At 55.8% G+C, this 12,069-nt stretch overlaps 2 protein-coding genes across 2 annotated transcripts; both read right to left on the reverse strand.

The window, feature by feature from the left end:
* Window positions 1-1,836: 1,836 nt before the first annotated feature.
* ACRALDRAFT_1043623 (uncharacterized protein) lies at window positions 1,837-7,945 on the reverse strand. The gene is made up of 2 exons (XM_071015314.1): window positions 7,378-7,945; window positions 1,837-7,271 (listed from the first exon to the last, which is right to left on the reverse strand). The coding sequence occupies exons 1-2, from the start codon at window positions 7,443-7,445 to the stop codon at window positions 2,171-2,173; spliced, it is 5,169 nt and encodes a 1,722-aa protein (XP_070873933.1). The 5' UTR covers window positions 7,446-7,945; the 3' UTR covers window positions 1,837-2,170.
* A 1,533-nt stretch (window positions 7,946-9,478) lies between these two features.
* On the reverse strand, window positions 9,479-12,065 carry ACRALDRAFT_1043626 (uncharacterized protein). The gene is made up of 3 exons (XM_071015315.1): window positions 11,878-12,065; window positions 10,366-11,710; window positions 9,479-10,282 (listed from the first exon to the last, which is right to left on the reverse strand). Exons 1-3 carry the CDS (start codon window positions 11,885-11,887, stop codon window positions 10,207-10,209), a joined length of 1,431 nt encoding a protein of 476 aa, XP_070873934.1. The 5' UTR covers window positions 11,888-12,065; the 3' UTR covers window positions 9,479-10,206.
* Between the last annotated feature and the right edge of the window lie 4 nt (window positions 12,066-12,069).

A 12,069-nucleotide genomic window follows, 5' to 3' on the forward strand; every position in this document is an offset into this window, starting at 1 on the left:
CGTACGTACGTTGTACCTACAAAGTACGCCGAAATCGGTCAAATGGTCTTTTTCTTCTTGTTTCTTTTCCTTGGCACTTATGCGAAGCAGATAAATCTAGGCTATACCTAAAATGGCCCAGTCGCATTTTGGTAGCCCTCTTCTGGGTGGATTTCTCCACTTCCCCTGAACGGGTCTCGGACGAATGACGTAAACTCATCCGGCTTGGTGGGGTTCTTGCTACCGCTTCCCCCACGACCCAAGACACCGAAACCCTGATGTACATTCACCTCGGTATGCATACCTATGGATCCGGCCCCGAGGACCTTTATCGCCGCACTCCACCCCCTATTAGCAAGGCGTCTTGTGTGTCTAACACTCTTATAGTAGGATAGGAAGATGGCGTCTTTATCCGATTTCAAGGCTAACTATTGTGTCGTCTTACCCAAGCATTAACAAGTCGCACAACCCCAGCGATATCCCCGTCGAACAGTGTCGAAGAACTTCCGGCATCTGACCTGAAGCTCGTGGCTTGGGAAGAGCTGTAGACTTGTTTATGTGGCTCTGGAGACCGGCATGCTTTGGACCTCTGCATGAAGCATCCCAGTATCACCTTGGGCAAAACTGGGAAAGCTGATAATAGCGTAGCAACCAATAAAGCCAGAGAGTTTGTGTTGTCTTTTCCATAATCGATAGTATTCTCGCTCCTTCGACTTGCGGACTGTACGGCTGAGTTGACCTATCACTGTCTGGAATCCATAAAGGAGTAGACGAAACGATAGTTTCTTACTGCCTTAATGCTAGAATAAACAAAACGAATTGCAGTAAACTACGATTAAGCATTCGTACTATATATAGTCTCTACTACTCTATGACTGAGAGCCCTGTGAAAGTCTTGCAGTCTCTCGACTTATTGTCCTAGCCGGGCTAACTGGGCTTTTGATTAGTAGCCACTGGAACTCAACTTCTTTATATCCTGAACCTAATTAGAAGTAATTCGTATAAAGAAAATCATAGTTATAGAACAGAAATTCAATACAACTTGGACAAGGGAATCAATCTACTAAATAGTATTTCTTTGCGACGAAGTGAATATGTTTCTTATCCTTTAAGCTGCCCATAGGCCCTTAAGCTCTTAGCTAGTGTCTATAGTCGTCTAGCTTACAAAATAATCCAGTTTACGAAGTGAGCAATCCCTTCAGGTTCTTCTATCTTATGTACCTTAGCATTTGAAATACCGAATCCTGAAACAGTGGGAAGCTCTGAAAATCCGCGTCTACATCGATATCGTATTTACTTTCTCATGTCTTCGGTCTGTTAACAGCACTTACCGGCCCGACTCATCATAAGACTTACTAATATCAACCAAGTAATTCCAGATCTATCAAGGTAATACCTAGTTGGACTGTTATTATAGAAATGCTCGTTCAAGATACAGTCATGTTTCTACTATCAAACGTCCTCGGTGTGATTCTTAACCCTTGATTTGGGCTGCAATTTCCATCGACCATTAAAACGATACTATGGCTAAGACAACCTGAGACCACAGAGGACTATATAGCAACTCCAATACAATCATATAGCTTGGTGCAATCCAACTGAAACCCCAAGCTTCAAACTCAACGGCAAAGTCCCTCCTGAATTACCAGTTAAGCCTAAGATTACCTGTCAACTCATTACAATGACTTCGCATAGATAACACCGCGGCGACGAGACGTAAATACAATAGATCGTCCGTGGGCTGTAAAGTTGTAAGAACGCGCGCACATGGGAGGAAAGGCTGGACCACGGTTCGATAAAGACAGTACCAAGACGAAAGAGGACTCGGTGAAGAGCAAATCTACAAGTCACAGTCAGTCCGTCTCTGCTTCCGATCTACCCGGCCTCAGCCTCCAAGTCATAGGCAATGTCACGTCACCCCGTTCGTCTTCAGCCACGTCGAATCAATTGACTTTTAAAACACTAAACCAGCGTCCTTGTTGCGCCGTACCATGCATCTACCCTACCCAATCCCAAGGCAGCTGCGAGAAACGGCATGGTATAAACATAATGAAACCCCCAGTGTAAACACAGAAACAAGAGAAAAACAGCCATAGACTCCGTTTTCTCTGAGTTCGATACAATACTACTACAAAGCCGACTTTCCTTTGGCCCGCACGGGCTCACCCGGCTGCTGCGACGTCCGCCTTCCCTACTCGTCATCCACATCCACCAGCCGTCCCGCATCCCACTTCTGCTTCGCCGCCTTGGCGAGCGCGTCATAGTCACCGCTCGACTCGCACATGCCGCGGAAGTGGCCCTCCTCGTTGCGCATCAGTTCGTAGGGGTGTCCGTACTCCACCATGACGCCCTTGTCCAGCACCAGGACCTTGTCGTAATCGACAATGGTCTGCAGCCGGTGCGCGATGGTGATGATGGTGCTCGTCTGCTCGCGGATCGTCTCCTGGATCTTCGAATCCGTCGCGTGGTCGATCGACGCCGTCGCCTCGTCCATGACCAGGACAGACGGGTTCTTGAGGATGGCCCGCGCCAGGCACATGAGCTGTCGCTGGCCCTGCGAGAGGTTCGAGCCGGACTCGCTCACGGGCGTCGAGAGGTCAAGGAAGACGTTCCTGTTCGTTGCCGCGCCAGACCCCGTCGGGCTGGGAGCCCGATCCCCCTCATCTTCCAGCGTGCCGATCGCCGGGGGAGACGGCAGCATAGACGAAGCGGGCGTCTGCGGCCGAGTGGCCGACTCGTCGGGCCCGATCAGCTGGACCTTGCGCAGGGCTTCGAAGATCTGCTCGTCCGTGTACACGTGGAACGGATCGAGGTTGCTGCGGATCGTGCCCATGAACAGCGTAGGGTCCTGTGGCACGATGGTGACGGCCTCGCGGAGGTCCCGGAGGCCGATCAAGCCAATATCCACGTCGTCAATCAGAATCTTGCCCTCGACAGCCTCCAGGGCACGGAAGATGGCCAGTGTGAGAGAGCTCTTGCCCGCGCCGGTTCGACCCACGATACCCACCTTTTCCCTCGGGTTGATCTTGAAGCTCAGGTTACGGAGCACGGGCTCCAGCTCCTTCCGGTACGAGGTCGAGTAGTTGATGAACTCGATGGAGCCCTGCGCCGGCCAGTTCGCCGGTGGGCGGTTCTTCTCAACCACGGGCGCAGCCTCCTGCTCCACGTCGAGGTACTCCTTCACCCGCTCGACCGAGTTCATGTTCTGTTCGTTCAACGCGTACAGGCGGACCAGCCAGAGCACGTTGTCGGTGAAACCAATGGCGTAGCTCAGCGAGATACCGGCGGCGCCGGCATCGATCTTGCCCAGGCCCAGGATGACAAAGACACCAGCAAAAAACGACACCAGGTCGCCCAGCAGGTCGGTGCGGAACGACAGCCATCGGTTGCAGGCCCACAGGTAGATGAAGGGCCGGGCTTGCGTGTTGATCTTGGCCAGGTTCTCACGGATGAAGCGCCGTTCGGCACCGTAGGCCCGGATGGTGGTCATGCCCGACAGGGTCTCGCCGAACTGCTGGAACAGCGGGCTGCGTTGCACCGACTCGAGGCGCTTCAGGTCGCGCGAGGCCCGGATATAGAAGCTACCCACCAACCAGTAGGCCACCGTGATGAACACGCCGGCGATGAGGAACCCCGGCGTGATGATGGCAATCAGCACAACGGTGACGACGATGCCCAGAGCGCAGCTAATGACTCCGATGGCGATGGGCGCCACCTCCTGATCCACCGCCTCCAGGTCCTTGCTGAATCGGTTCATGATTTGGCCCAGGGGCGTGACGTCGAAGAACTTGAACTTGGCCCGAGATACAGACTCCATGAGGCGAGTGTGGATCTTTTTGGACGCAGTCAGAGAGCCGAAGAAGATCCAGAGATCGCGAATGAAAGCAGTGAGCGCTCCCGCCAGGCCAATAAAGGCAAGGCCGGTGAGGTAATAGGCGACGTTGACCTCGTTGACAGCTTGGATGCCAAAGCCGGTCGCGTTCCCGAGGAACCCGTAGTGGGCGAAATGGGCAAAGTACGTCGGCGTGATGGACTGGGTGCTGTAGCTGTGGGACGACGAGGTGAATTCGATGTGGTCGACTTCCTCGGTGACGTATTCGTTCGCCCACTGGCGGACCCAGACGTTGGTGGCCACGCCGGAGAGCTGCTGCAGGGTGAACACGATGGCGGCGACGATCCAGAACCACCACGGTCCCATGGCGCCAATGTACATCCTCATGATGGGCCACTTGACGGCACCCTCGGCCTTGTGCTCTACCACGGCATCGGTCGGTTGCTTCTTCTTCTTCTTCTTCGCTTCCTCGGCCGCAGCGCCGTTGGCGTGGTGTCCGTTTTCGTCACCCGGATTCACAATTGTCTCGGAGCCGTTTTCGCCGACGCTAGAGGGGACACGGGACGGCATACGAGAGCCGACGGCGGTGCTGGGGCGCGACCGCTGCAAGTCCTCGCCGAGCTTGCCCGAGGCGATGACGTCGGCGGTGGGGCCCTGCACCGAAACGCGGCCGTTGTCCATGACGACGACGTAGTGAGACGAGGGGACGGCGAGCTGGATGTTGTGCGTCACCAGGATGCAGGTCCTGCCAATCATGAGGGGACCCCGGATGGCATTGTGGAAGATCCAGTGGGCCGTGTGCGAGTCGACGGCGCTCAGGCAGTCGTCGAGGAGGAGATGCTGCGAGTTGGAGTAGAGGGCGCGGGCCAGGGAGATGCGCTGCTTCTGACCTCCCGAGAGGGTGATTCCCTTCTCGCCGACGAGGGTCTCGTCGCCGTGGTCGAGGATCTCGAAATCGCGCTCCAAGGCACAGGCCACAATGACGTTCTTATACCTGTCCTCATCCATCTCGGCGGAGAAGAGAATGTTTTCCTTGATGGTGGCGTTCACCAGCCAAGCGGACTGGGCCACGTAGGCGATGGTGTTGGCCAGGCCCGTCTCGGGATCCGGGCGCACGTCTTCGCGGCTGCGACCGCCGGGACAGTATACCCTGCCTTCCAGGCGGGTCATTTCGCCGAGGAGCGCCATGAGCATCGAGGTCTTGCCAGAGCCGGTGGGGCCGGAGATGACGTTGAGATGGCCAATCTTGAAGTCGACGTTGATGTCGAGCAGCCGGAAGGCCAACGAGCCGTCGTCGGCGACAGTATCCCTACCGCCCCAGATGAAGGTGGCATCCCGGAGGCCGATGACGTGGTTCCCGTTCTCGTCAATGTTGTCGAGGCCCAGCTGCTCGTACTTTTCCGTCTCGTCCTCCATGAAGAACTCCTCGACACGGTCGAGGGACACCTTGGTCTCCTGCACGCGGGCGAACATGTCGCCGAACTGGTCCAGGGGGATGCGAAGGAGCATGAAGAGCGAAATGGCGGTAAAGGCGACGGACGGGTACAGGGGCTTTTTCTGGATGACGGTGTAGACGAAGAAGGAGAAGAAGGTGATGACGACGGGCACCGAGTTCCAGACGGCGACGGCGCAGGACCAGACCAGGAAGCGGGAGCGCAGGGCGCGCAGCTCGACGAGGCGCTTGTCGTCGACGATGCGGCCGAACCTCTCCTCCCAGGCGAAGTACTTGATGATGCGGATGTTGTTGAGGATCTCGTTGGTCACGTTGATGCGCTTGTCGGTAGCGGCCAAGATCTTCTTGGAGGTGATGGTGAAGCCGCGGGCGAAACCGTAGTTGATGGGCAGGAGGAAGGCCATGACGATGAGACCGGGAATGGCGCTGACGCCCATGACGCGCCATAGCAGAACGACGCAGAGGATGAGCTGGGTGGGTGCGCAGGCGAACAGGAAGTGGAGGTAGGAGGTACTTTCGGCGATCTTGAAGCTGTCGACGGACATGAGATTGATGATGGTACCGAGGTTGACCTGCTCGTCGTTCTTCTCGGGAACGAGGGCGGTGGAGGACTCGGCGGTGGTCGCGGCGGCGGCGGCGTCGGCGTCGGCGTCGGGGGAGCCGGTGGATTGGTCATCGTCTTGCTTTAGGCCTAGCTTTTGCTTGATCGAGTCGACAATGCCGCCTCCCTTTCCGTCGCCGTCCTTCTTCTTATTCTTCTTGGCCGAACTGTCGGCGCCGAGCACGGTGTCCTTTCCGGCGGCGGCCTTGCGGCGAAGCGCTTTGGCGTAAATCTCGCCGACAATGATGGCGCGGATGCGGATACAAATCTTGCGGCCGATCCAGAGAGACATGCCGTCTCCAAAGGAGCGGACGAGGTCGAGGATGGGAAGCAGAATGACGTACAGCCAGATGACGTTGATGGGGGCATTGTCGGGCTGCTCGACGTACTCGAGAATGGCCTTGAGCAGCAGGGTCGGGGCGAAAGCGAAGACGGCACCAATGATGGCCAGGGCGCACTGCAGGATCAGGTCCTTCTTGAAGTACTTGAGCAGGTGAATGGCGAGGGAGGTGGTGCGCTTGAGGGTCCGGTAGTCGGCGAGCACGGCGGCGGCCTTGTCCTTGGGGAGGAGGTTCCAGACGGCCTTCATTTCAAAGGTCTCCTTGTAGCCCCGCCAGACGATGGGGTCAACCCAAGAGAAGGTGGCCAGGGAGAGCAGCGAGGCGAGGGGTTCGCGCGAGGGCTCGATGCCGTCCTCCCACTCCAGCAGGACGGTCTTGTTGCCCTTGCGGGTGGTGATGGCCATGCCGAAGAGCAGGGAGATGAGGGCGAACTCGACGATGACCAGGACCTGGGCGGTGCGGGAGCTCGGGTGGATGATGACGGAGCGGAAGATGGCGACGGTGTAGAGCCACTGGCAGCCGTAGATGGTGGCGGTATGGAACCAGAGACGGGGGAGGCGCCACTTTGTGTTTCCCAGGACAAGACGAAGGGTGGCTAGGGCAGCGACGTAGAGCCAAACGACCAGGCCCGCGATGGCGGGCAGCTCGCCGCGTTGGCCATAGCCGTCGGTAAGCAGAGCAATGATGTGGACGGCAACCAGACCGGCAATGGCGAGCTTTTCAACGACCATGGACAAGCTCTGGCCCTGGGGGCTATCGGCCTGGACGACGGATACGACGGAGCCACGAGTGGTTGTCTTGACGAGGGACAGGCGGCCGGCACCGCCGGGGTTCATGGTTAGGGGCTCATCGTCGTCGTCTAGTAGTTCCTCTTGTTCCTCGGGAGGAACATCGGTGTGTGCGGCAGCGGTATTCTCCTGGGCATGTAGGTGATCGGGGTCGGTGGGTATTGATTGGTAGCCGTCCTTGCGGCGGAGTCGGGCGGCGGCGCGGGGTGCGTTGTGGAAGACGAGGACGAGGAGCGATATGGCGATGGTGATGAGGGGAAATAGAACCTGGAGGTAGCTAAGGAAGGGAATGCCAATGTCAGCAGCAGCGTATTGAATGGGCAGACCAGGTGGATCAACAACGGACAATTTTACAAGGGAATAATTGAAGGGGCATCACGTACTCTTGCTGAAAGCAGCGGGACAAGTCATCGACCCGCCATATCGGCCCCTCGCAACGGGCGAAGCCCATGTTAAGGCGAGATTGAAACCTTCCGGAGTCGGGGAGTTGGGAATACCGAGGCCTTGTTATGTGCCCAGTGCTTGATCCGAACGAGCTGGCAGTCTGCGGTCAAGAGAGCGTAGCGTATCGAGCTTGGTCGATGCAATTGAGAGGTGTCTAGAGATGGACTTGCTCCGAAGTGCAGCTAGACTAGGTGCCTGGGACGAGTGAGGCCGGCCTCGAGATGTCTAAGATTCCAATAAAAGAGAAACACAATAGACGAGGCGGTTCACGGCGCGTGGGCAAAAAGAGGGCAAAAAGAGAAGCCAAAGTTGAGGATACACGTCGCGGTCCTCACGTATTCGCGATGGTGCTAAACCACGCTGGAGGCGAGGGAGAGACGGATAGAATGGCCGGAGGGGAGGAGCTGAGTAGCTCTAGAATCCATGGAGGTTTACGCCTTCGACATGAAGTGAATTGGGATAATATGATGGGATAGAGACGAAGAGAAGGTGAGGGGAGGGATGAAGTGATGGGAGGAGAGAAGAGGAAAAGAAAAAAAAAAAAAGCAGGAACTTCCCAGACTCGAGGCTACTCGTGGTAAAATGAAAATACATTACGGTATCCGTACATGTACATTTTAGTCACCACGTACCCCACTTGTAGCCCATCATACTGGGCACTGGGTGGATTGAATTGCCGGGCAGGTGGCTTGGCATGAAGTACATTGGAGTACTTTGGGGAGGGTTTTCCCGCTGCAGAACCCAAAGAACGAGCAGACGACTGTAATCAGATTGGCATGCTGACGCCATTTCGGCCGGTTTGCCCACAGCAGCACAGTGCGTGGAGAATCCCCGACTATTAGCCCCAATTTGCCCCACCAAAGAGTCACGAACATGTTGGTCTGTGCGGCTGTTCTTTCCCCGAGTGGAGTACATGCCTCTGCGCGTAGTATGCAGTCGACAACCGCGTCGGCAAGCCCAGGTACGGTCCTCATGTATTCGTAGTGTACATACGTTGTACTTCGTACTGCTACCAGTGATGGAAGACGAGATACTTACAACGTAGGTAGGTAGGTACTCCTCCACCACTTTCTGTCGTGATCTGATTAACAACTGCTGTTTATCAAATGCTATTCCAAGGATGCGGTAGGTAGATCGGCACGAGGTTGGTATGAACATCATGGAAAAGACAATAGCAATCCAAGCGTGTCTCTTCAACTCCACTGGACACACCTCGTCCCACTCGTCGCGCGTCCCATTTCCATTCCTCAAGCTCCCTCCCTTGATACAATCTTTCCTACCTGTCCTCGAGTTGTACGTGTACCGCGTCAGATTTACTCCGTCCATCTCATGCGGCTCGTGTCCATCATTGAGGACCCCTTGCATCTTCTCAATACATTGTGTTTGACGGCTCATGACTGCGGCTTCTACCTGCAGGTCGGTTCTTCTCCGTCCATCCTGCTTATACGAAGTCCGCTTACATGCTTACCCGCCTTTCCTTATTTTCTCCTTTACTGCCGAGTTGAATACAGACAAACACCAGAAACCTGTTGCTATTTTAATCATGGGCTGCCCAACTCTGGCAAGTTGAGCACACGACCAGTCGTCCGGACGTATATCCTCGCTGTACGTTATGTAGGGCCTATCGATTCCCCTGTCGATGATACCTGATCCTACTCGGCTCCGACCGATTCGTTGCCTTGACCCAACCGGAGCCTTGGGTTATTATGACGAGCCGGTTTCCGTTGATTATTTACCCCACGCCCTATTCTGTGACCGCTGTCCTCCCAGTGATCCTCCCTCCACTCCGCTTCTTCGCCATCTTCCAGATCTAATACTCCTCCAACAAGGGAACATGACCGTAAGTTATTCAACTATCATAGCCATATGCTTCTCGAGTTATCCCTCTTCTCCCTTTGCTTGCTGCATTGGGAAATCTGCTCTTAACGAACTTACCAACTGTGCCCATGACGATGGATCTATGTCTCACCTCAAAGACATCCTTTCCATCCCAGACCAGGGTCTCGAGGAGCAGAACCGTTCTTTATAGACCTGAGGTCCCAACTGACTGACTTGAATAGCCCACGTTTGATCCCTGGAATGCCACTTCAACTCTCAACTCTTCATTCCTGCTTATCCGAGCTAGTGGCCTATGTACTCTGTTTCACTCCCACTTCGCCATGCTTCCAAAGCCACCGTGTTCTCTAAGCCTGCGGTTTACCTCTCCTACATGCCGCGCTGTCTCCCTCGTTTGTCACGGCCCAGGTCCCATTCTACAGACCAGGATTCCATGTCCCTTTCTAACTCATCTCGTACACAATGGGGAAGTAAAATGGGATAAAACTGTGTTTGTTTACAGATTTACATACGCATCACGACCGCAGTCCACAGTGGGACGATGGATGGCGTCTTCCCCTACCAGATTCAGACTCGTCTGCTCGTAGCACCACACCTATATCGTCCCCACCCGGAGGCTTGATCTCGCGCACCGCATGGCGCAAAAGAGTAGTTCGCCTACACTATGACCCCGACGCCCCGCTCCAACTCGCTCATTTCTCCACACGAGAAACGAGCTGAACAAAAAAAAAAGGAATAACGAGATCTTGATCTTGCATAATCGGGTACTTTTCTCTTTCCTACATGATACACGAGGGGAGGCTGCTGGCAGGAGTAGAAAAATAAAACTCGGCAGCGGCCAGAGGTTCGCGATGGACAAACAGAGAAGACTCCTCATAAAAGCTGAGAAGTTGGGTCGTATCGGAAACGCCGGGTTATCTCAAGACAATCTTTTAACCCATGACCATACCCTTCATGCTGGCCATATCGCCCTCCTTGGCTGCAATCTCAAAGTAACCGTAGATGATGCTAAAGTAGCGTGTTAGCAAGGGAGCGGTGGACAGGTTGAACTGTTTTCTTGTTGTCTTGGCTTTGGGATCAAGAGAACTTACGTAACGGCAAGCAGGGTACCGGTGCCAGAGCCCAGAGCACCCATCAGGTCGCTGGCGACAGAGAGGGCGCCAATGCAGGCACCGCCAAAGGCGGCAGCCGTGGGGATGACGCGCTTGAGCTCCTTGTACATGCTCTGGTCACGGTGTCCGGCCATAACGAGACCCTGGTCCTTGAGCTGCTTGGCGACATCGCGGGGGCTGGAGCCCGAGACCTCGATCCACGTCTTGGAGAAGATGGCACAGGCAGTCAGCATGTAGGTGATGTACACGACGGTGTGGATGGGGTCGATCAGCGCGTCCTTCATGTTCAGAGGCGGGGACATGTAGTAGGCGAGACCCGAAACGGCGGCCAGCTGCGAGGTGCCCTCCTTGGCCTCCCAGACACCAAAGAGGCGCACCAGGAGGTTGTCGGAGAAGCGAGAGTACAGCATCTGGCTGATGAGGAAGACGTTGGACGACAGGGCCGACTGCAGCATGATGGGCATGTTGGAGGTGTAGAACAGGCGGACCGGGTACGAGCCGCGAGCACCGCGCTGGCGGGACGACTTGACGGGGATCTCGACGCGGAAGCCCTGGAGGTAGATGACGGCGGCGAAGATGGTGATGGTGGCGAGCAGGTTCATAATGTTGGGGAGGTTCTGTCGGTAAAAGGCCTCCTGGAGCGCGCGCTGCTTGTTGTTCCAGGTGAGGAGCAGGTGGAAGAGCGCAATGACGGCACCCTCAAACTCGGGCCCGCGGCCGGTGTTGATGGTGGTCGGGGAAAAGGCCTTCCACATGATCGACTCGCAAATGTTGGTGGCGATGAAGAGCGAGATGCCCGACCCGAGGCCGTAGCCCTTCTGAAGGAGCTCGTCGAGGAGAATGACAATCATGCCGGCCACGACGAGCTGGAGGATCAGGAGGAAGACGATGCCGGCGCCGAGGTCCGAGGGGGGACCGTATTGACCGGAGAAGACGTAGACGGTGGCAGTGCCGGCCGAGAGGACAAAGGCCAGGAGCTTCTGGGCCGTCTGGTAGAGCTCACGGTCGGACTTGAGGTCGAGGTTCACGTCGATGACGTGGGTGCCGGCGAGGAGCTGGAAGACCATGCCGGACGAGATGATGGGTGTGATGCCGAGCTCCATGAGCGTGCCGCGGTTACTGGCCATGACCATGCGCAGCCAGAAGAGCGGATCCGAGTTGTCGGAAGAAACGATGCCGTAGAGGGGCATCTGGCTCATGACGAGGAACACGAGCAGCGTCAAGGCCGTCCACATCAACTTTTGGTTGAAGGGGATCTTGGTTTCCGGCTGCTGAACCTCGGGGAGGAACGGCACGAACGGCTTGACGAGGTCAAGGAAGCGTACTGGTGGGAGACGCGTTAGCTGACTTGCGACTGGAGGCATCGCATCATGTACGCCCATCTGCGCCAATCCGCGTCTGCAAGCATGCAGGAGCTTTGGAATGACAACAGAGCGTAGCACACGACGATGGGACACAGGCCGCGGTGGGCAGGAGTAGAAGCAAACTCACGGGAGCTCATGGTGGCGGTTGTGTGATGACGAGATTAAAAACAACGGTCCAAGGTGCTCAGAGAGCCGAGGAAAAGAAAGAAAAGAAGACGAATGCTCTGAGCAACAATGGCCCAGGCTATTCAGACGTAACTTGAATGGGTGAAAAGAAGGGGGAAAGGAGGGGATATTAAGAGGAGGGAGACGAGGGAGA

This window comes from Sodiomyces alcalophilus, assembly GCF_042370955.1.
Source record: "Sodiomyces alcalophilus JCM 7366 unplaced genomic scaffold ACRALscaffold_5, whole genome shotgun sequence".
In the NCBI taxonomy this organism is placed as follows: Eukaryota; Fungi; Ascomycota; class Sordariomycetes; order Glomerellales; family Plectosphaerellaceae; genus Sodiomyces; species Sodiomyces alcalophilus.

Bases quoted from the DNA above. Each gene is read 5' to 3' on its own strand.
- ACRALDRAFT_1043626 (XM_071015315.1), bottom strand. The intron at 10,283-10,365 runs GTAAGTTCTCTT...ACGCTACTTTAG, and splicing joins GGTACCCTGCTTGCCGTTAC to CATCATCTACGGTTACTTTG.
- ACRALDRAFT_1043623 (XM_071015314.1), bottom strand. From the start codon at position 7,445: ATGGGCTTCGCCCGTTGCGAGGGGCCGATATGGCGGGTCGATGACTTG. The intron at 7,272-7,377 runs GTACGTGATGCC...TCCCTTCCTTAG, and splicing joins TCCCGCTGCTTTCAGCAAGA to CTACCTCCAGGTTCTATTTC.